This window comes from Mytilus edulis, chromosome 7 (assembly GCF_963676685.1).
Source record: "Mytilus edulis chromosome 7, xbMytEdul2.2, whole genome shotgun sequence".
NCBI classification, from domain to species: domain Eukaryota; kingdom Metazoa; phylum Mollusca; class Bivalvia; order Mytilida; family Mytilidae; genus Mytilus; species Mytilus edulis.
Genome location: NC_092350.1, coordinates 58,755,912 through 58,779,461, shown reverse-complemented (window position 1 = coordinate 58,779,461; position 23,550 = coordinate 58,755,912). Strand labels below are relative to the sequence as shown.

At 31.2% G+C, this 23,550-nt stretch overlaps 1 protein-coding gene across 27 annotated transcripts in view; it reads right to left on the bottom strand.

The window, feature by feature from the left end:
• LOC139481910 (rho GTPase-activating protein 190-like) overlaps nucleotides 1–23,550 on the bottom strand; it is an 86,854-nt gene that overhangs the window by 51,521 nt on the left and 11,783 nt on the right. For 17 of the 27 annotated variants that reach the window (XM_071265454.1, XM_071265456.1, XM_071265445.1 and 14 more), the window contains exons 2-14: nucleotides 20,511–21,164; nucleotides 18,377–19,055; nucleotides 17,109–17,327; nucleotides 15,973–16,269; nucleotides 15,117–15,269; nucleotides 14,060–14,162; nucleotides 11,870–11,987; nucleotides 10,619–10,802; nucleotides 7,749–7,898; nucleotides 6,456–6,740; nucleotides 5,150–5,340; nucleotides 3,832–4,009; nucleotides 614–807 (exon numbers count right to left, since the gene is read on the bottom strand). In XM_071265454.1, the coding sequence (XP_071121555.1) occupies nucleotides 614–807; nucleotides 3,832–4,009; nucleotides 5,150–5,340; nucleotides 6,456–6,740; nucleotides 7,749–7,898; nucleotides 10,619–10,802; nucleotides 11,870–11,987; nucleotides 14,060–14,162; nucleotides 15,117–15,269; nucleotides 15,973–16,269; nucleotides 17,109–17,327; nucleotides 18,377–19,055; nucleotides 20,511–20,913 (3,154 nt within the window). In that variant the 5' untranslated portion in view covers nucleotides 20,914–21,164. Of the gene's footprint in view, nucleotides 1–217; nucleotides 356–613; nucleotides 808–3,831; nucleotides 4,010–5,149; nucleotides 5,341–6,455; nucleotides 6,741–7,748; nucleotides 7,899–10,618; nucleotides 10,803–11,869; nucleotides 11,988–14,059; nucleotides 14,163–15,116; nucleotides 15,270–15,972; nucleotides 16,270–17,108; nucleotides 17,328–18,376; nucleotides 19,056–20,510; nucleotides 21,165–23,550 lie in introns of all 27 variants that reach the window. The other 10 variants (XM_071265428.1, XM_071265430.1, XM_071265431.1 and 7 more) reach the window with 1 other exon arrangement.

Here is a 23,550-nt window from a genome sequence, read left to right as displayed (position 1 = left end):
CAATCCATAAATTCTTAATATAAACTTTTTTTCTAAACAAAAATGATATTTCAGAATATAAATACAATACAGCTTTCTTAAAAAAAAACCAGAAAACCAAAATAACTGTGACGATTAAATCTGTAAACAATGAAAATATTAAATTAAGCACAGTAGGAAAACAAAGGATGGTGGTTGTCATGGCAACACAATATTGATTAAATTTTCCACCAATCACCTTCATCCTCTTGCTTCATTGCAAGTTTCATACTTGATGACTTTCTGAAGTGATATGGTTTCTCTAGTTCCCGCTGAAGTTTAGCACCTTCAGTTTCTATTGCAGGGTACGACTTACGATAGTGGTCGTGGTGGTACCCTGTAAAGGTCATCTCAAGGTCAATGATTTTCATAATTTAAATAATGATTATGCAACTGCTATGCTATTCTGCAGTTATATGAAAAAATAGATGTTAAAAGGTTAAAAGCAAAAAGCACCAAAAGATTTCCATAAAATGTTTTCATTTGTTATAATTATACTAAAGTATCATTTTTGCTATATTTTTTTTCTTCGTTGAAAAAGAAGGCTGAGAGCAAATCCAATCAAATATAGAATTAAAATTCAATGTACACAAACCTGCATTCATATTGGTCCTTCTTTTTATCACGCTTGGTTTGACTAGATGTTCGCCATTTTGAGCATACTCTCCGGATTGATCTGCTCTGAAAGGAGGAGGCGAAGTGGACGATGGTCTCTCCGGCTCACTATCAGATGGATGACGATATCGGGAAGGCTGGTCATAAAGCGGGTCAGAATCCTCTGTACTCTGACTGTAATGACAAGGTATTATTTCATTAATTTAATATATTTACACTACAAAATGACACAATTTTTTTTTGTATTTAAAGGGATAATTCGCGATTTTTCACTTTTCATCTTATTATGTTCATAATACCATAAAAAACATATTCACCAAGTTTTATTTTGATATGAAATTTAATAAAGAAGAAAATTGGGAATTATTAATTTTATTTTTTGAAACTTCCTGACTTATGTTACATAGTTTAAGTCTTTGATGCATGCCGGGAGTGAAAATATCTCATTTAAGTCTTGTTCGTTAACCATCTAATAACGCGATTTAAAGCGCATTGACGACTTTTGGTGTAGCTATTAACCAACGAAAAATAAGTGATAGCACTGCAACTTTTAAAATAAGATCGTGTGGATTTTTTAAAACGATTTTGATAAAAAAAAGTAAATCATACAATAGAACATTTTTATGATTTTTTTTCTAAAAATACTTTAAACAAACCTACGAAACTGACATGATCGATAGTGTATTAAAAATACATGTTTGTATTCTGACCTTTTTGCTTCATTCCAGCAACCATTTTCACTTGCTTGTACGGTGGAAACAATAAAATGTGTATTGTTTTGTGACACCTAAAGAATGTGGAATGCGTAGTTTAACTCAAGGTAATTAAAAGATTAGCATTATGTAATTCTAATCTTTTGATCCTCATTCAGTGAATTCTAGGCGTCACGGTTCACTGGCATTTCAGGTGTGAACAACATTTCGTATCAATTGTAAACGGGAGTCAGACAAAGTTTCAGACACATGAATGTAAAAAAAAATAATCAAAATTAATTAACGGGAATAATAAGATCGCACAATAACTGGATAGCTGTATATTTTTATATTTTGCATAAGATCACTTTTAATGAATTATGACTTTTGATTACTTTAGTAACGATAAAATACTGAATTATTTTAATTGAAGAATTTATAAATAAAAATAGCCTTCTAAACACGAGTTTATGAACTAAAAATTGTACTATTTCAAATTAGGAACGGCAGCCTTAAATATTTCAAACAGATCATTAACAATTGCAAATATATAATTTAGTCCATCCAAAGTGATCTTTAATTACCTATTTAGGAATTAAACTGCTCATCAAAATATTTTAAATCTCACAACACATGAATACTTCAGATATTTGAAAAAAGATGTTTTAAAAGATTGACAGGAAATTAAAGGATCTAATTGGAATGGAATCAACAAATTACGAACAGATATGCTTTTCAAGTGTGAAAAACATCAACAAAATTTATACATAATCGGGAATGTCCTTCTTAAAATACTCTTTGTCTCACACCGTAACTATATATAATACTTTAGCTATTTGACCAACGATGTATTAAAAAAAAATGTCATCTTTCCCTATTTTTTAATGTAATTATAAGTCTGTTTCAACTGGCAAGAATACCACTAAAACGGACAAGCAGTTTATTCTTTAAATTGCTGTCATTGAATATCAAGAGAGAAAATAAATCCCGAAATTGATTTGAAACTTTGATACTCTATAGTTTTCCTGGAAAATATTCACATCCCTCGGTATTAGTGTACTTCCAGTTGCGTATATATTACATGCATGTCGGAACAATTGTGATGATGGCGAATTTCTTCCTTTTTTCGAGAACAATCTAATTGATATATAAATGTCCATAACTTCGATGAGCCAAATAAAGTTATATATCGACCTGTATTTAAATCTCTTCTTCTTCTTCTTTTGGTATACTATAGTCTATCGTCATTTGATGATTACATACTGTTGGCATACGTGGACTTGTTATTTTACAAAACTTTTACCCCAATTTACGCAAAATGTATGTTTCTTTCTTATGTTCTATGTATACATGTATATGTTTTAATTTGCTCTATAGGTCCGTAACTTATAATCCAGGCATATATACGAATGGTCGACAAGTGCGTACATTTTTTTAAATCAATATTTCTGGCCTTCACCATTAACAACGGGTATATATTACATTTTACCAAATTTACCCTTGGAAAAAATACGTATATAGATTTTTATTTCATCAAATCTGTTTGTGTTTTTTTTTTGGTATTATTTATATTTTTATAAATAATTTTCTTTTCACCAGAAATGTTATTCATAAACAAGCGTATGAGTTTAGTAATATCACTTTCGGACACGCAAGATAGAGATGTATATTATACACCTAATAGTTCAAAATGGAAAGTTATAAGTTATCGGCCGTGTACACTTATCAATACACTAAGAAGTGAAACGATGCATGAATTTGCAAACTCGACAGGAAATCGCTTGAATACCTGGACGTGTCACCTCACACCCCCTACAATATCTTTGGGAGTAATACCCTTAGTCATGCGGGTGATCAGTGGAGCGAAGATCCTAATTTATTTGAATAAAGTTTATTACATAAAAGAATTATGAACTAATTAGATTTCCGAAAACAATTCAAGTTTCACGGAAGACTTATTTATGATTTGAAATTTTGACTTTTTCACTATTAAATTCCTATATTATCAGTCTAAAAATAACAGATCATGGTTATTTAAAAAGAAAAGAAGAAAATTTTCCGTATTAAGTTAGTTAACTAGTTAACTAGTCGGATAAAACAACCGTACGATTGACGAGATATCGACACGCAATTACGACTACATCGGGTTACTGTAGTTTTGGTCCTTAGACATATCGTGACTGCAAATCGGAGAAGGTGACAAAATGGCTGACAGCAGAGAATTGATACTCTAAATTTAAAATCGATGGTGATCTCTTATCTAGCAGAATAAAACTTTAATATCTATGAATTTGAGCATTTTTATACAGAATAAACATAATATCAATTTTTGATTTTTTTGCGAAGTTTCCCTTTAAGCGTGAATGCTTATGCCTTGAAGGCTTGTATATTTTTTTTCTAATTTCAAGCCTAAATAAGGCCTTATCATATCCTCTTTTTTTTTTTTTAGTTCTTAACCTATATGACCTGAAGCTCCAATGACTGTGGTAGACAATATTAATCTTACCTGTTACTTGTACTACTTTTGGTATTGTACGCGTCATATGGTTTAGGTAATGGGGCTGGAGGTCTATTTGACATTGATTCATCGTATGCTGGCGGACTAGTGGCTTCATAATAATATGACTCATTTATTTCTTCTCTCTTTTGCCATACTTCTTTCAGGAAATTATTATATACTAATGCTGAAATAAAAAGTCAAGATTTTTATGGTAATGAAATATACATTTCTTCGGAATAAAACAAATGATAAATAACATCTCTCACAATAATGTACAAAATCGTATAAGGATACTGTGCCAGGATTAGATTAATTATATGGATACATTATTTGATTTCAAAGTTTTTTGTTAATTAGGAGATAACTGTATTGTATTTTAAGCTCCGACGGCATCAATTGGGGATTTGATGGTCGCAAATTAAATTTACTGGCGACGCGTTAGCGGAGACAGTAAACAGGTATTTGCGACCATCAAATCCCCAATTGATGCTATCGGAGCTTAAAATACAATATTGTGTGTTATCTCCATTCTAATGAAACTAACTGAAAACAATGTTAAAACATGTATTTAAAATTTGTTATATGCAGTCTTCGCTTGCCCGTACGTCCCATAACATCAATTGTCAATTGATCCCATATAAATAAGTGACGTTATCCAATCAAAATGAACGTTACAAATTGGTTGCATTAGAATGTGGATTTGATTCATTTCATGAGTACATGTTAGAGGAATTTTAGATTTAAGAGTTTTGCCGAAATCAACACACACACGATTATAGAAAATAAGCACTTGGATGAACATATAAATTTGTGGTTCATCTACACCCACAAATTCCATGATAATGAGTGTCCCAAGGATAATTTTTTTTACGCAATCAAAAATTAAAGAATAATATAAAGAGATGCTGAAAGAAATATTTCACTTAAACACTTTCAGAGTAGAGAAGCAAGGATATCTTTACCCTGTTTGCCTCTTTCAATTAACTGGTCAATGACAAGTCATCCTGCTGTTAGGTAAGCTAGACTGCAAGTGTTTGTGTGTGTGCATTTTACTTAAAAGATATAGTCCAGATAGACAAAAAAAAAAGGGGGTGAATTAACTAATCTGGTTTAACACAATTGGTTCTAAATTTGTAAGTAAGGCTATCTGGAATGTGTGGCGTTTGTTGATTTTGTTTTGTGCACCCACCTCCTCAGAGTACCACCTTAAAAGCTCAGCAAGCCTGGTCTTTTAAATATTAAAATTTAACTGTCTCAGGTAGAGAAATATTGTAACAATCTTGTTGTAGTGGTGAAATCTATATTTAACTTAAAATATATTTACCTTGTTTTTGAAAGTTTGGAGGAGTTGTCATATATTCTATCCCTAAGTCGTCTGCTACTTTAATAGCTTTCTGTATCAATGACTGGCTCATTTCGTCCTGGAAAAATACTGAAGAGGCACCGTTCTCTGTAATGGCTAATATAAGTATAGGCATGGAAGGCCAATACCGTCTTAACAAGTCAGCAAATGCACTGAAACATAAAGATATCACTCATTAGCATTATTATTCATGTTATTTATCTTCTGATTGCGGTAATGGCTAAGATAAGAATAGGCATGGAAGGCCAATACCTTCGTAACAAGTCCGCAAATGCACTGAAACATAAAGATATCACTCATTATCATTATTAGTTTAAGACATATTTATTTATAGTGGATTGGGAAACAAGATATTACAACTTATATTTATCCCTTTCCACCATTATAATTCTGACATGTTATTTAAATTCTTACTATATTTCCCCCTCAAAATTCCAATCTGATGAGTCAAGCATTTTTAAACTGATTCAACTATGTGTTTGCCTATCAAAATATATGTTATAGGACTCCTAGGATATAACAATTTTGTAGGAAAGGGTCAATAACTAAAACTTGACCTTAAATTTGAAACAAAGTCTAGACATTTTTTCTTTTCAAATGGGATGTCAGGTAATACAGTGAGTTGCCTGCCAAATCCAACAATGTTGCAGGTGGAATTTGACTGTTTTTATCCCTGTAGGAGGATGAATACATGTATATCAGTATATATTTTCCTATTAAAGTACAGGTTCCAAAAAATTCATGATTTGTTACAAAGGCTAATGTTACAAGATTGACAGAAAGGCTATTTATTTCCGTAGTGTTTCCCTTCAAAATCAGAAACTGTTTCACTAGCGAAGCATAACTGCTGATACTTTCAAAAAACATGAAGAACTTGGTTCAATCATGTTTTTTATGAGGCCAAATAAAAATATATGTGTAGTTCCAGTTACACTACCTACCTTACTTTTTAGTCATAAAAATAGCCTACCCTAAAGATTTTTTATCATTTTCCAAGAAGCACTGTTAAAGTCAGAATGTCGATCCAATAGACTCAATGTAAAAAAAATAACATAAAATTTTTTAAAAATCCCTACCTACCTACCTTAACTTTTTTTTTTAGATGTAACTGGAACCACACATACTATTTTATTTGGCCTGAGACAATATTGCTCAATATCCTAATTTTTATGAACTTTTTTCTTTTAACAATGATATTGGTTGATTTTTTTTATTGGCCTTTTCGTTCTTTCCTCCCTTTTTTATAGAAGTATACTATTGTACTCACTTCATGGTACAAAACGATGCTTTTCTTTTTGGCGAGAACACAAGAACAAAACCATGATACACGTCTTCTTCCTCTTCTTTCTGAATCTTTGCAACAAAGTTATGATATGAACCACAGCATACTTCAATTTTTTGTTTGGTAAGGTCTGGCATACTCTCTAAATTAGCCTCAATGGTGACGGAAGGATTGGTGTCAGATCTGACCTGGGTTGGGTTACTGTTTAACAGTGGCCCCAGGGGAATCTCAGCAGAAAAGGCATCACCACACATCAGACACATACCAACTCTGAAAGCAGAACAATAAATATGATCATATGTTTTCATTTGAATGAAAGAAATATTTAACAAATATCAATAGCTAGAATTGAAATAAAATATTTTGCAATTAGGGATGAAATTATTATGTTATGTTGTTATATTGTTTTATTTTGCATATGGAGCTCAAATAATCTTGCTTTTCTCTAGAAAATAAATTGTAATTTTTGGCATGCTCATAGATCTGTATTAAAACAGAGATTCACTTTAACATGCAAATATTGAGGAGCATGGTTTTATTTACAGCAATAGAAATTTTTGTGGAAGAAAATGTTTTACAATTGCAGATGAGTATATTTTAGAACTGCCCTTTTTTTTATTATCACGGTTGTTCCAAATTATATTCTAAATGTATCTGTGGACTTTTTCTTATTTTTGTGATCTGTATTGAATGATCCCTTTTATAATTTTTTGGTGTTGTAAAAGCATTGCCAGAAGCTCATTTTGTATAAAGCCAAATTCTTATTATACTTTTATGCTACAACCACACAATTAAGAGTTATATCAAGCTTTTTGTTAGGTTTTCATTGCATCATCTACTAAATATTGTCTCAGATAGCATGTGCCGTCATAGCTGTTAAGTTTTATACGGAAATAACATTATGACAGTAGAGTGCCTTATCATTGTTGTCATGCATTGGATCAAAACAGCAGATTTAAATGAACAAGAATGTGTCCCTAGTACACAGATGCCCTATTCGCATTGTCATTTACTATGTTCAGTGGACCATTAAAATTAAAAAGATCATATCATAGGGAACATGTTTACTATAGACTTCAACTTCATCAAAAACCACCTTGACCAAAAACTTTAACCTGAAGTAGGACATATGGTCAAGACAAACAAACAAAGGAATAGATAAAAGAGCAGACACACAGACTGAAAAACATAATGCCTTTAAGTGGGGCATAAAAATATATGATATGTTATTTGTTATTGTTTCACCTTCAATTATTTAAAGGGCAATTTGTCACATACCTTAGGTCAGGCTCCATAATTTCAGATAGAGGTCGTCCATCATTATTAAATTCTATTCCTAACGATTCTAAAGCTCTGGTTATTTGTTGTCGACAGAATAAATCTTGAACTTCATATTCAAAAGGAATGTCTATAAATACACACTCTAACCTATAATAGAAACAGAATAAATCTTGAACTTTATATTCTTTATATTTGAAAGGAATGTCTATAAATACATATTCTTACCTGTAATAGAAACAGTTAATATACTACTAAATTTGTAAATTAGTGGTATTATTTATCACAGTAATAATCAAATGTAAACTACATCCATATCTTTTCTTATTCATATCCATTAACCCTTCAATGTTTATGTGTAAAAGAAGACATATGATGTGCTAAATCATTACACAATCAGATGATCTGCAGGGCGCAGCTTTATACGACTGCAGAGTTCGAACCCTGAACAAATGGGGCAATGCTGAATCTTACCATGTATTTAGATTTTTAATATTTGGGCACGGTTATTAAATTGGTCCACATTGAGGTCTTAAGGGTCTAAAATTGAACATTATTTGATTTCATCAAAAATTGAGAATCTAAATACACGGCTAGATTTGGCATATCAAAGAACCCCAATAATCCATTTTTTGATGAAATCAAACAAAGTTTAATTTGGGACCCTTCTGGCCCCTAATTCCTAAACTGTCAGGACCAAAACTCCCAAATTCAATCCCAACCTTCCATTTGTAGTCATCAACCTTGTGTTAAAATTTCATAGATTTCTATTTACTTATACTAAAGTTATTGTGCAAAAACCAAGAAAAATGCTTATTTGGGACCTTTTTTTGGGCCTTAATTCCTAAACTGATGGGACCAAAACTCCCAAAATCAATCCCAACCTTCTTTTCGTGTTCATAAACCTTGTGATTAAATTTCATAGATTTCTATTTACTTATACTAAAGTTATTGTGCGAAAACCAAGAAAAATGCTTATTTGGGCCCTTTTTTTGGCCCCCAATTCCTAAACTGTAGGAACCAAAACTCCCAAAATCAATCCCAACCTTCCTTTTGTGGTCATAAACCTTGTGTTTAAATTCATAGATTTCTATTTACTTAAACTAAAGTTATAGTGCGAAAACCAATGTGTCTTCGGACGACTACAATGACGATGCCAACGTCATACCAATATACGACCGCAAAAATTTGTTTGTGGTCGTAACCATTTATTCACTTTTTTTCACACTGTTAACTTCTTTTCTGTGAGTATCTTTTTATGTTTCTGTTGTTTTTTCATTGGTAATCATTTCATTTTCATGATTGAAGTAATTTTTTTTCTTCTGAAAAATTAGTTTCCTGTGCTTTACAAATTCTGAAATGAAGCCTTTATGTAATCAGAATCAAATAACTAGAGGCTCTAAAGAGCCTGTGTCGCTCACCTTGGTCTATGTGCATATTAAACAAAGGACACAAATGGATTCATGACAAAATTGTATTTTGGTGATGGTGATGTGTTTGAAGTTCTTACTTTACTGAACGATTTTGCTTCTTACAATTATATCTATCATGAACTTTGCCCATTAGTAACAGAGAACTATATTTGGTAAAAATTTACATAAATTTACCAAATTAATGAAAATTGTTAAAAATTGACTATAAAGGGCAATAACTCCTTAAGGGGTCAATTGACCATTTAGGTCATGTTGACTTATTTGTAGATCTTACTTTGCTGAACATTATTGCTGTTTACAGTTTATCTCTATCTATAATAATATTCAAGATAATAACAAAAAACGGCAAAATTTCTTCAAAATTACCAATTCAGGGGCAGCAACCCAACAACCGATTGACCGATTCATCTGAAAATTTCAGGGCAGATAGTTCTTGACCTGATAAACATTTTTATCCCCTGTCAGATTTCCTCAAAATGCTTTGGTTTTTGAGTTATAAGCCAAAAACTGCATTTTACCCCTATGTTCTATTTTTAGCGGTGGCGGCCATCTTGGTTGGTTGACCAGGTCACGCCACACATTTTTTAAACTAGATACCCCAAAGATGATTGTGGCCAAGTTTGGATTAATTTGGCCAAGTAGTTTCAGAGGAGAAGATTTTTGTAAAAGATTACTTTAATTAACGAAAAATGGTTAAAAATTGACTATAAAGGGCAATAACTCCTAAACGGGTCAACTGACCATTTTGGTCATGTTGACTTATTTGTAGATCTTACTTTGCTGAACATTATTGCTGTTTACAGTTTATCTCTAACTATAATAATATTCAAGATAATAACCAAAAACAGCAAAATTTCTTCAAAATTACCAATTCAGGGGCAGCAACCCAACAACCGATTGACCGATTCATCTGAAAATTTCAGGGCAGATAGATCTTGACCTGATAAACATTTTTACCCCATGTCAGATTTGCTCTAAATGCTTTGGTTTTTGAGTTATAAGCCAAAAACTGCATTTTACCCCTATGTTCTATTTTTAGCCGTGGCGGCCATCTTGGTTGGTTGACCGGGTCACGCCACACATTTTTTAAACTAGATACCCCAATGATGATTGTGGCCAAGTTTGGTTTGATTTGGCCCAGTAGTTTCAGAGGAGAAGATTTTTGTAAAAGTTAACGACGACGGACGACGACGGACGACGGACGCCAAGTGATGAGAAAAGCTCACTTGGCCCTTCGGGCCAGGTGAGCTAAAAAATTATATTTGTGATTCAACTATACCCATAAAATCATGGAAAGATTGTACCTAATGAATAATAGTCCATAGTCTTTAATACCAAACACCTAGGAGTTCAATGGTTTACTTTTTTTTCTAATTTAATTTCCGATGGCCAAAGTTACTATCTGTCTTCAAAACTCTTATCTATATCGTTACTTACTGTTGGGCAATCTTTTGACCTCTTTCATGAAGAATGACCTGTTCCTTCTCAGATAAATTCTTATTGTAAGCTTGGACAATAGCTATTGGTAAATCTTGTAACGTGAAATTATTATCATCTGTTGTTACCAGACTGGTTTTTAAATAATCGAAGGACTCTCGTGAATTATACACACAAATACATACTGAAATAAAATAATGAAAAAAGTAACATCTTTGTATTGTAAGATATTAACAAAGAAATTAACAAGAATTTGACGAGACTATCATACAACTTACAAGGTAGAAGTTTAGCTAGCTATGAAACCAGGTAAGAAATTAACAGGAATTTGATGTGACTACCATACAACTTACAAGGTAGAAGTTTAGCTAGCTATGAAACCAGGTAAGAAATTAACAGGAATTTGATGTGACTACCATACAACTTACAAGGTAGAAGTTTAGCTAGCTATGAAACCAGGTAAGAAATTAACAGGAATTTGACGTGACTATCATACAACTTACAAGGTAGAAGTTTAGCTAGCTATGAAACCAGGTTTTATCAATCATTTTCTACAAAAGAAAAAGCCTGTACCAAGTCAGGAATATGACATCCATTCTTTTGATTTTGCCATTTGATTAGAGACTTTCCGGTCTGAATTTTCCTAGGAGTTTTGTATTTTTTGTGATTTTACTTTTTACAGTGTATCACAAAATCTGTATGACTGATAAAATGTTCAAAGAAAAATGTTTCTGTCAGACAGAAAGTTTTCAAATTTTCAGTTGACAATATAGACCAATTCCTTTTTTGCTCAGATAAACCCTTTAATATTTTGACAGAGTGAGACTATAAAACCTATCTAAATATAAAGATAATTGACCTTTCCTGGACATTTTACATGACACTGACAGCAGGGTCCATTTATTTTTTAAATTCTTAATTTTTTTTTTTAAAAAGAGACAAACAATTAAAAATTCAAGAGACATTTTTATGTTAAATTGGTCAATTGCTGAATATGTGTTAAGGATGGTTGGAACAATGTTGAAATCACTACTAAATTTCTTCTCAGAGAATATTTCTCACAGTTGCTTTTTAAGAAAATACACTAAAAACCCCTGAGGAGATATGTCTTGCAACAGCAATACTTAAACATGTGACCTCCAAAAAAAACATTCAAAGTTCAATTATGACTAATGATGCAGGGCAAAAATTTAATTGAATAAAATTAATTCAGTTGTAATGCAAAATTAAATATTGAAAATAATATCTTACCATGAGGTTTAAACATGGCAAGAGTATTAAATTCTACGTTAATGTCGTCTTCTATGGTTCTATAATCTAAACTGTATAACTTCCCAAAGCACTGGAATTCATCATTACTGTATACAAGCTGAAGGGAAAAATCAAACATGACATATATATTTTATTACAATTACATTAAATGACTGAATAAATAGTCAACGATAAATCTTACTACATTACTATTTTTTTACAATTAAATATATACATAACATGCTGAAGGTAATCTGCACTATAACTGGTCATGTTATCTCTTGTTTTTTTTTATTTTAGGACATTTATATGTTTTCGAGTTGAGATCTCACAAAACATGTTCAACCCCTCTGCATTTTTGAGCCTGGCCAAATTCAGTAGCCCTTGGCTTCTGTAAGATTTTAAGATTTTTTAATTTAGTTCATTTAAATGTTTTGGAGATAAGTTTGACTTCCATTTTCACTGAACTAGTACACAATTTTATTTAGGGTACAGCTGATGATCATCTCCGGTGGTGGGATTTTCTAGCTACTTTGAAGATTCATTGTAGGCCTTTATCTGTTGTCTGATCTTTGGTCAGGTTGTTGTCTCTTTGACATATTCCACATTTCCATTCTCAATTTTAAGGGAGCTGGCTTCTCAGTTTCAAAGTAATTAACTTTTCAAAACACTAGCATATATTGATAGGGGATTAATAAAGGAATCAAAAGAGCAAAAAAATTATATGTGTCACCGTGCTTGTTTTCGAGATATTAGCCATTGAAATTTTGGCGGGAAAATGTTCTCTCTTGACTTTTCATAGCTTTATCATTGACAAGTTTAAGTCTTCAAAAACTATTAAAAAGTAATTAAAATTTTAGAAGACTTTAACAGACAGCTTATACATTTGCACATTATACATGTAAAAGAATTATAAAAAGAAAAATGGGGGTCACCAGGCAAATTTTGTTAAGGCATTCAAATGGATAAAACCAGAGGATTCCGAAAATCTGACCAAAATTCCAAAACATGACAAGCGAGCTTCCTAAATCTTAGCTTATTGAAAAAGAGCTTGTTCACTGTCATACAAATGAGAGGTTAAGCTAGCAATAAAACCTGATCTAATCCACCATTTTGTACATACATGTAAGGAAATAACTGTACTAAATCAGGAATATGACAGTTGTTATCCATTCATTTGGTGTGTGTTTGAGCTTTTGATTTTGTCATTTGATTAGTGACTTTTCATTTAGAATTCTCATTGGAGTTCCGTATTTTTGTTATTTTACTTTTTAATGTGTAGAGAAATATCAGCATAGCACAGAAATATATTTAAATCTCCTAACACGTGGCAAGCAAGAATTCAAATCATTATACACCAAGTACAATATATTAAGTAACCACTAAGGCAATCACCTTACACATAGCACACAAAAATTTAGTACAAGTAGGCCACCTAAGAACTCTTCAATTGTGAAATTTAAAAAGTTCTTAAATGTGTAGTGAGTGTGTGTGACAATGTCCATACATGTGACAAACAAAATTTTTAATCAGTATGCATCTAGTACAAGTAGGCCACCTACTTTTGTTAAATTGTTAAATTCAAAGTTCTTATAGTGTTAATATAGCGACTGCATGTGTCATGTGACTAACAAGAATTTAAATCAATATGCACCGAGTACAAACATATATAAAGAAACGACTACCACACTTCTAGAATTAGTCACTACTTATCATAAGATATTGATATGAATGGGACATTAAGTGATCGTTTCCTTCCCCGGTCATTTACCTATGTCCGGAATGTTAAGCATGTAACAACCAAATAAATAAGGAAACAAATGATGAAGCGCTTCGAAATTCATATCTTATTTACAATCTTGTGTTTTGATATTGTTAAATTTATGTGGGAGTTCATTTTATATAATAATCTTGATTTAATATCTAAAAAAATAAAAAAAATTGTCTTATATCCTGGTGTTTGTGTATTTAAGTAGATTTTTTTTTTTCATTTTCTATTACATTAATGGCACCTATTTTATCATTATTGTTTTCCTCTTACTTTTTGTTTAGGGTTGTTTTTTTTGTTTTTTGTTTGGGGGGGGGGAGAGATTGGGTATCTGTGACACATACCAATCATAACATATTCAATATCATTATTTCATATTGTTCTCTTTTATACCTAATATTAAAACATTTTTGTATACTTACCCGGATTTCTTTCATTATTGATGTGGCTAGGCCATCTTTACCTAACAAGACTAGGTTAAGGGGAGAACACTCTGTTGGTTCGGTTATTGTCTGTGGCTCTGGCCTACAAAATACAGAAATAATATTCAATGGATTAACTAGATGTGTCAAAGCAACACGAGTTGCCCCGTCCCAAAAAATTGAAAAATCTGCAATTTCAATAACACATGTGGACACAAACATGATGGTAGTCTCACATATCACAAATCAGCTCAAAATCTGGAGGGGTATAGAAAAAAAATCTGTATAACTATGATTTTCAATAATTTATCAAAGTCCAAAGCCTGTAATTTCGGCAAAAATTAGTGGAGCGGAACGAAACTTAAACTTGATCTGTAACTCATTATGGTTAACTCACATACCAAAAATCAGTTCAATATCTAAAGGCGTTTAGAAAAAAACTCTGTATAATGGTTTGTTGCGGAATGACAGAATGACGGAATTACGGAATTTAGGACAACAGTAAAACTATATGGCACCGACAACTTCGTTGTGGGGCCATTAAAATGATAAAAGAAAAGAGTTCCAATGTCCTGCCTTGCGCATATTTCATCTATTTGAGGTAATAACTAACAAAACAAGACCTAACAAATCAACTGACATTATTTCTATTTCCCCCGAAAAAAAGCATGCACAGGGGACAAAGGATATCCCCTCTGTGAAGTTTTTATTTGACCACAAGTGGTATTAAAATATTGTTGTGGTTCCATCAATTCATTTCAATAATTTTAGTTGTTTAGTTATATATATATACATATTCTTTTTTCGATCTGTTATTACAAATTTCTTATGTAATAGAATTTTATGCAACTGTCATACAAGAGAGAGGTTTAGCTAGCTATAAAACCAGATTCAATCCACCATTTTGTACATAAGAAAATGCATGTACCAAGTCAGGAATATGACAGTTGTTATTCATTTGTTTAATGTGTACGAGCTTTTCCATTTGATTCGGAACTTTCCTTTATGATTTTTCCTCAGTGTTCAGCATTTCTGTTATTTTAATTTTTATACCTACCTTACAGGCCTTGAAGCCAATAAAAATTGAACTTTATTTTCAGCACATTTCTCACGGAAGTGACATCTATCTTTTGATGGACATTCCATAAATCCTAAATGATTCAAAAGCATAATATTTCTTTCTCCTTCCATTTTGTCCAACTTTCTGTATCTGCAAATAAGAGATTTGTCAGTTAAAGAAAAGAAATGTAACCCTGAACAGATATCAAGAAATTTATGTTCTTAGCATGATGAAACACGGACTACTGGGAGTCAGAACTCAGACATTAACAAGTTTTTTTTGTTTTTCTACTAACAGACGAAACATGGACTACTGGACTGATGATACAGCTGTATACATTCAGCGCTAAAAAAAATGAAAAAAAAAAACCACTTTATATTTAGCATGTCTGCTTTTCTGCATTTACATACTTTAGCTGTATACAAAGTGTATAGTTTTGGGTAACCTAATTATTTTGAGAACCACTGAGCTTTCTTAGTGCTGTACCATAAAAAGCATACATTGAACCTTAGGAAGGCACTTCCAAATTTCAACTGTGTGCATGTGTGTGGATGTCATCTGTTTTTGCATAAAGGAAATGTAAATGAAATTTAAATTTTCATCTAAAGGTGATTATCCCATTTTTTTTATCTATTGTATGCAACAAGCCTTAATTTTTGATGACTTTACCTTCTTTTATCGATATTGGTCAAATTATATTTTCACTTGTTTTATTCTTGCAACAATGTTCTTTTTATTCAACTGTAACTTGATGCTGAAACTTGTCAACAAATATTGTGTAAAACTTGGTTCAGTTGAGTGACAGTTAGTAATCACACCTATTATTTTTTTTGCCCAATGATAATCGAGTTACCTTAAGTCATCTTCTATATCCTTTGTGATAGATTTGATATCTTCTTGTGTATATGTATCACTGGTACCGATCATACGGATAAAAAGTTCTAACTTCTCCCATAATAATTCCTGAAATTCTAACTTGGCTTTTTGTCTAAGTTCCCCTTGATGTTGTTCATAGACTTGTTCTCGTTCCTGACTTAGAAGGTCATTGTAACATTCTTTCCCTACGAAAAATATGTAGGTTTCTTCTAAGCCTTTTCCTGGTATCACATGTTGGTTTTCTTCTAGAGCTATTTTGAATTTCTTTTTTAATCTATAATGTGAGGAAGAAAATATTAACTTAAAAAGAGGTTCATTAACATACCAAAATCATTTACAGCTAATTTCCTAATGCATGTAGAACAAAACTTTGGTTAGCTTGCTGGCTTTGTTTGTATATTGTACAATCATTAGGATAACACCCAATTAAATTCAAATATGAAATATACAGGTTGAGCAATGCCTATATAAATTGTTTAAAGATGTCAATCTTATTTACAAAGCTTGTATAAACAAGTATACAAACAAAGCAAGCAAGCCAACCAAAGTTTAACTTTACAAACATTAGGAAATCAGCTGTAAATGGTTGTAAATCAAATATCTATTAGGAAAACACTGATGAATAAATAAAGGTGAATGGGACACATACAAAATATGCAAGAGTCAAAGTTCTAATTCAACCCTGTTGACTTTTAGTTTTCTTAGAAACTTAATGAGATTTATTTTCACATGAGTGTGTAAAACAACAATATTGGCAATTTTTCATTTATAAAGGGAAATAACCAGTGATAACACACTGACACAAGAACTACGAAAATAAATTTGTTGTGTAAAATAAGCAATTTTTATCATTTCTTAATATTATGTAATCCTTTAAAGTTTGAAATACATTGTTAATTGTAGACACCTGTCAGACTTTAAACCATAAATAGATAAATGTTAATTAAAGACCTTTAATTCATTCTGACTTTAAAAGTGCTAATTGAAAAATGACAAGTGAATCTTTAGGGTACAGGCTATTATTAAAACTAAAACGAAGGGAAGATACGGTAACTGGAACCACACTTATATGTTTATGTGGGTTTATACACATGTCTGTATGACGCAACTCACTGTGATTTTCTGTATTCAGCTTGAAGATTATCAAGATGATTTCGGAAACATTTTTCGGCATCAGAGGAGTTGAGCAGGTCAAAAGGAATTCTTGTCTCTGAGTAATTTTCTACAAAATCTTGTTTTGACTTCCAGCTTTCATCGCCAGGAGCCACCTCTACAAAGTATGTGTCATAGTCGGGATGGTCAGCAATGTACCGTTGACAGCCAGACCAGGGTCTAAAAGAAAAAATAAGATGTAAAATAACAATCATTGAAAATGAAATAAGAGCTCAACTTTCAATAACAAATCAATGTTTATTTTTTTTCACTTAAACATGTAATGATTTATTATAAATCTATCATAGTTATTTATTAATTATCTGAATAATTTCATTATTTATATCAGCTTTTCTTTAATCCTGTATGAAAGACGCAAATCTATTCAATCTATGATCGACTTGATGTCTGTGTCATATACATGTATATTTTTTTTTTTGAGAGAGAATTTTCCATTTAGTAGTTCCAGTTAAATCTATTCACAGTTTTTCTTGAGACTCCAGAAATATTTTTTGCACCGAGGTGCTAAACCTGTCAATGTCTTAGTACTGAAAGATTAATTAAGAACTATGAACTTTTCTAGTTAAAATTGTGAGGGCCATGCACCCAAAATTAGTAGCGTGGGTTACTATTCCTGCTAATCTTTTCTCATGTATGTTTGTTATATAAACTGAGGTGAATTCTAAGACTGAATGCATATGTTGCTCTGGTTATTCATGTCCTGTTATCTGCTCAATGTATGCATGATCATGATGATACATGTATGTATGCGACATCTTTTTTCAAACCTATAGTAAAACTAAAATAAAGAGCTGCACTACGAGTGCATGATACGCCCGACGCTTTTTCAAAGAATACTCTTACTACTCAATGTCAAATCAGAAATTTATATAAATCCAAAGGGAGCTTACTTCAATATTAGATATAAACAATTCATCGAAGTTTCATGAAAATTGGCTCAAGCATTTTTTGAGTTACATTTACATGTATTATACTACATACTGATGACAGACCGATACACAAAGGTATACCATTACACGTCAGTAAACAGATGAATAAAAGCAAGGAACCACCTTTAAATCTGATATCATTAATTCTGTGATAATAAACAGAGCTGAAATTTCATTTTTAATAATGGTCGACCATGCAGTAGAAATCTATTATATTCAACAAGTTTCAACTATTGTAACCATGGTAACTTAAAACACACCATGTCTTTATTAACTTACTTGTCATTTATGGAAATGAGATCGGGAAGGAAGTGGTTTATTGTCTCTGGCAATTTCTTGAGAAAGAACTGTTCTCGCTTCTTAATTTGCTCCTCACGTAAATAGGCAATGTGTCTTCTGAATAAACGCTTTGCTGAATCAGTCCCAAAAAGATCAACATAATGCCCAAAGTCAGAGTCTTTTTCTAGTCTCCGTTTTGTTGGAGACCAAACCGCTTTTGAATCTAACACTTGCAACTTTAACAAACTCTTGTATGCTTCAGTGGCCACATCCAGAATTTCTTTGCGCTGTTTCACAGCTTCGCTGAATGGAATTATTTTTGGCCGTGTTTTAGTTTTGTCTATTAAATGTGCTAGAGTCATAAATGCTAATTCAATGTTCACATTTTCATGAGCAGAAGTGCCAATCAAGGGAATATTATTTTTATACTCCTTACGCGCCACAATTTTTTCTGCTTCCTTTAAGTATCTTTCATTTACTTCGTCAGTTTTTGTTGTCACTAACACTACAGGTTTCTTATTTTTTAATACGCCATTCAAGAGATGAATCACAAATTCAACTTGATGTTCAAGAGTTCGTTGCTGTGATTGGCTCACGTCAAAACAGCATATAAAGCCATCAACATTCAGTTTCCCATCAGGCATTATCTTCTGCTCGTATGAGCTGTCTGTTTCCATACCTATCAAAGAAACAAAGAAAAAATATTGTGTTTTGTTAAAAAATCAAAAAATCTCAAATTACACTCATTTGACATTCATTATAAAGGTCAATTTATATTGCTGCATTTTTTTAAAAAATAAATAATAAGTGTTATTTATTATAAATTGTTCATTATTCTCAGTGATCGTTTTGTATTTTGTTTAAAATCAAAAAATTCAAATACACTAATGATCACTTGACCATGTTGACATAAAGTTCAATTTACTTTGCTGCATTTTTTTCAAACAAATAATAATTTCAAAATATATCAAATTGTTCGTTACTTTTAGAGATTTTTTTCTCAAAACATCAAAATGGGTGTAAAACTTAAAACTGTAGAAATAAAGTCTAAAGAAGTCAAAACTATTGCAAAACAAATAAATAAATTAATATTTTATCACAAAAATTCAATGCTGGCCAAGGACATGAAGGTTAATAATACTTATTATTTTGTTCGGAATGCAGTTTCATTGTATTTATACCAGACACCTACGTGTACATGAAACAATTTAATTCGTAAAATTGCAAGTAATTTATGCTCTTAAAATAACATAAATTTTCAGATGAAATTTGTTGTCAATTCACTGTCATGACTGTTCAACTTAGACGTGCTAAACATATTTTTTTTCTATTCCATTAACCATATTAACTGCAAATTAATTTAGTAAATTACCGACATGTTATTTTTTCTAATCAGATAGTTTTTTTTATACATAATTTATTAAGATATAATCATATAATATCATACAATATTATTATTACACTACTGGTTAAATGTGAATTGTCATGTGACCAATGTACTATGGTTAATAATCATATACAAATAATCTTAAAATGAAATAAAAAATGTAAATTTAACGAGTCAAATAACCCCCCCAAAAATTGTCCTATATTGCACGCCAGTCTTACTAGTACAGATTGAAATTTAATAACAAGGCACTTTTATATAAGATATACCAGACTGCAAGTGTACATGTAAAATGACATTAGAAATATGAGATATCATTTATTGCAAAATTAAGAAGGGTTCTCATCAAATATATATATGTAATGATAAGCTATCTCTTTGATGAACTTGAATTGCTTTCTCAATAACATCTAACCATCGCTTTTCGCACCATTTTTTTCAAAACTACTTTACATGTGGATTAATTTATTTTAGTGCACACCAATTTTCACAAAATGATTACAGTCAATTGAGGAAGAATTTTCTTAGACATTACACCCTTATATTTTGTGGTTTTGTCAAGGTCTGCATACAAGCGAACATCAAATTTGTTTTTAAATTCGTGGTTCACCTTGCCAATACTATATTATCTTTCAAAATGCAGCAAGTTAGGCCCTATTGCAAAAATTGTGCATTTTTCCTTACAACAGTCAACCTCTAACATATACATGTAGTGAGATAGACACATGTATTTCATTTACTAATTACCTAGCTGGTCTTTGCAGATGTACATCAGCTTTTCGGCTGACTGAACCTTTGTCATGATACATCTTTTATGGTATGGGTCGGTTCGTCCAGTTTTAAACGGCTGGAATGAAACATCATCAATAAATTCTGTTTGCTCAATTACATGGAATGTGAAGTTCGAACCATCATCAGTTTTCGTAACCTCTCCCCAGTATAAGAAATGATCATTGTTAATCACACGGCCAGCAAAATCACTCTGACTCAAGACCGAGATGTGGTCATGTGAATATTTATCGGCAACTTGACAAATGAAACGGTTGCAGAAACACGACTTTCCAACTCCGATGGGTCCTTTGTCTTTTTCGGTCCCCGACAAACCAATAACACTAACATTGAATGTACGGTCATCTGTTTTCTTGGCCATGATCTAGCTATTTATTTCAGGGTTCAGAAGGTAACCAAAGGGAGATAATCTATGAGATTTATCTGGTAATAAAGTTATTTCAGCAGTTGTAGAACCTGATGATTCCCACCGGCCCATCATGTCCGTAGCATCACAGATATAGTTTTGGTAATGGATGGTATTGTATAAAGTTAGAGATTAATCCAAAAACAAATGTGGAATTCATGGTATGTTGTCTGCCAGCAGTTCTTTCATGGATAGTTTTTGTAAACCTGAAAGAGAAAAGAAATTTGTAAGCAAAATATCACTTTTGCATATTTATACATACATTTTTGTACATGTATATAAACAATAGGCTTATCTAATTTCATTTAAAGACATCTTAGTGTAAAGTATATCGTCATTGTAAGATTTTCATCTTATATTTTGTATTTTTTAAATACACATCTGATTCTTTTCATTCTTTATATATATATATAAAAAAAAGCATTGTGTATAAGTTTCATAGCATTTGATTAAGGCAATCTAAAGTTAGAGAAGGGAAACCTACTTTAGGACGTAACAGAAGGATTAGGGTAAAACTTAATGATTAATATTAAAGCATAGTTTATATAGAGCTACATGTATTGTTTACATTATCCATGTTTTTGTTTTCAATTACATCATTTCATAATCAAATATGTATAAAGTATACATGTGCATCGTAATTACCTTTGTTAAAACAGAATATTTCAAACAGATGTATACTACAGTTATCTGACCAACTTCCTGGCCATTACAAGGGTCAAACATATTAAGTCTAGCTATTAATAAAACAACATTACTCAGAGTAAATTCAGCATCAGCCATGAATGTTGTAGATAATATAACAGATTAGAATTAAGATAATAAACAATATCATTTTCCATGTGTACACTGTTAGGTCAATGCAAGACTCAAAAATATCTAATTTCAATTAACTTGATATAACATATATTTTTTCCTGTATATAAATATCAAATATACTTTTAAACAATTCAATCTATATAATACTGTATATTAAGAAGTCATTAGGTATAATTGAATATTCTATCTGCATTTAATCTGTTTGGTTTTTTTTTTTTATAAAATAAGGTCAAATTGCAAAGAGACCATACCCCCCCCCCCCCCCTTTCCCCTTTTCCCTAAATCATTTAAATCTATCATTAAGAAATTACCATAATATTTATGCCAAGTTGGTGTAAAATAAATATACCTGAATCTCATTGGACTAACACCCTTTTGGATTCATCTAATATTTATAACTATACAACATACATGTAGCATATGTAAAACAAGTCAAAATAAATTATTTTGTATAAATATTCATATCTGCTCCCTCCTCCCTACTGGTCAAGCTTCTCCAAATCTATATTTTCTATATAATGTTCAAGAAGCTAAAGATATTATGTTAATATTAAAGTATATCTTGGAAAAACAGGTCAATACATGTATGTACTCATTATTACATATACATGTATCTGACCCAAAATATATATATATAAACTGTAAAATTACATACAATAAATGTCTGTGTTTATAAGTGCATGTACATGTATGATGTGTACATTGTATGTGTAAGAATGAAATTGATGTATCATGTGTAAGTGTAGAATGAAATTGACATTCTTTGCATACGTAATTCCATGTACAAAGTTCCACAAAAGTGATATGAATTTAAAAAGTTTCTTTTAAGGAATTGACGTGTTCAAAGTGTACATTTCAGGATGTACTTTCGACTTAACTTGAGACACTTGAAGACGATTCACGATTTCCGATGTAATTTGCTATTGTTTACCAAAACAAACTACTAAGGTGTCATATTTTCTACTTCACATTCATATCTGAAGCATAAAATTAAATGTATTATACATCAAAACACCTCCATATATGATCATGTTTACAAACTCAGGCTGTTTTTCCTGGAACTGCTTTGTTTAATTTAAATTTTAAAGTTAAGTATTTTAAGTAACATTACTTTATGCAATGTAGCTTAAACAAGTTTATCAGTTTGCCACAAACATTTTATATAGGTACAAAACACATTATTTTGCAATAAGTACTTATCATTAGATTTCATAAAAAAAAAAACATGTCTCTTTCAAAAAGAAATTGTGAGGTCAATAAAGTATATAGCTTGTGAAAAATCAAAAATTAAACTATGTTTTTTTTCTTCAAAAATATATTGTAAGGTCATTTAAACATGCATGTCAAAGTAAAAAAAAAAGGTGTTGAATTCTTATTGCACAACACTGAATACCTACACTGAGAAAAAAAATCTATGTATGTATACGTATAATATATAAGACTAGATTGACAATTTGCCTTATAAGTCAAGGGACGGAACATGAAATGAACAATTTTGGAAACAACCTTAAGGTTAAAAAATAGTTTATAAACAATATTATGTAATGAAGATTCTTACTAAAATCATGTAATCTTTAATTCCCGACTTCAATCTATTAATATCAAACGCATATAATGAACCAAAACTAAATTACACAGGGTAACATTTGAAACCATGTCTGATGATACAACAAAAACGATCAATGTCACAGAAAAATGAACCTTGAAGCACAGAATGAAGGTTATTTTATCTATATATTTCCCTTCAAAATTTAGTAGCCAATTTCCTAAAAC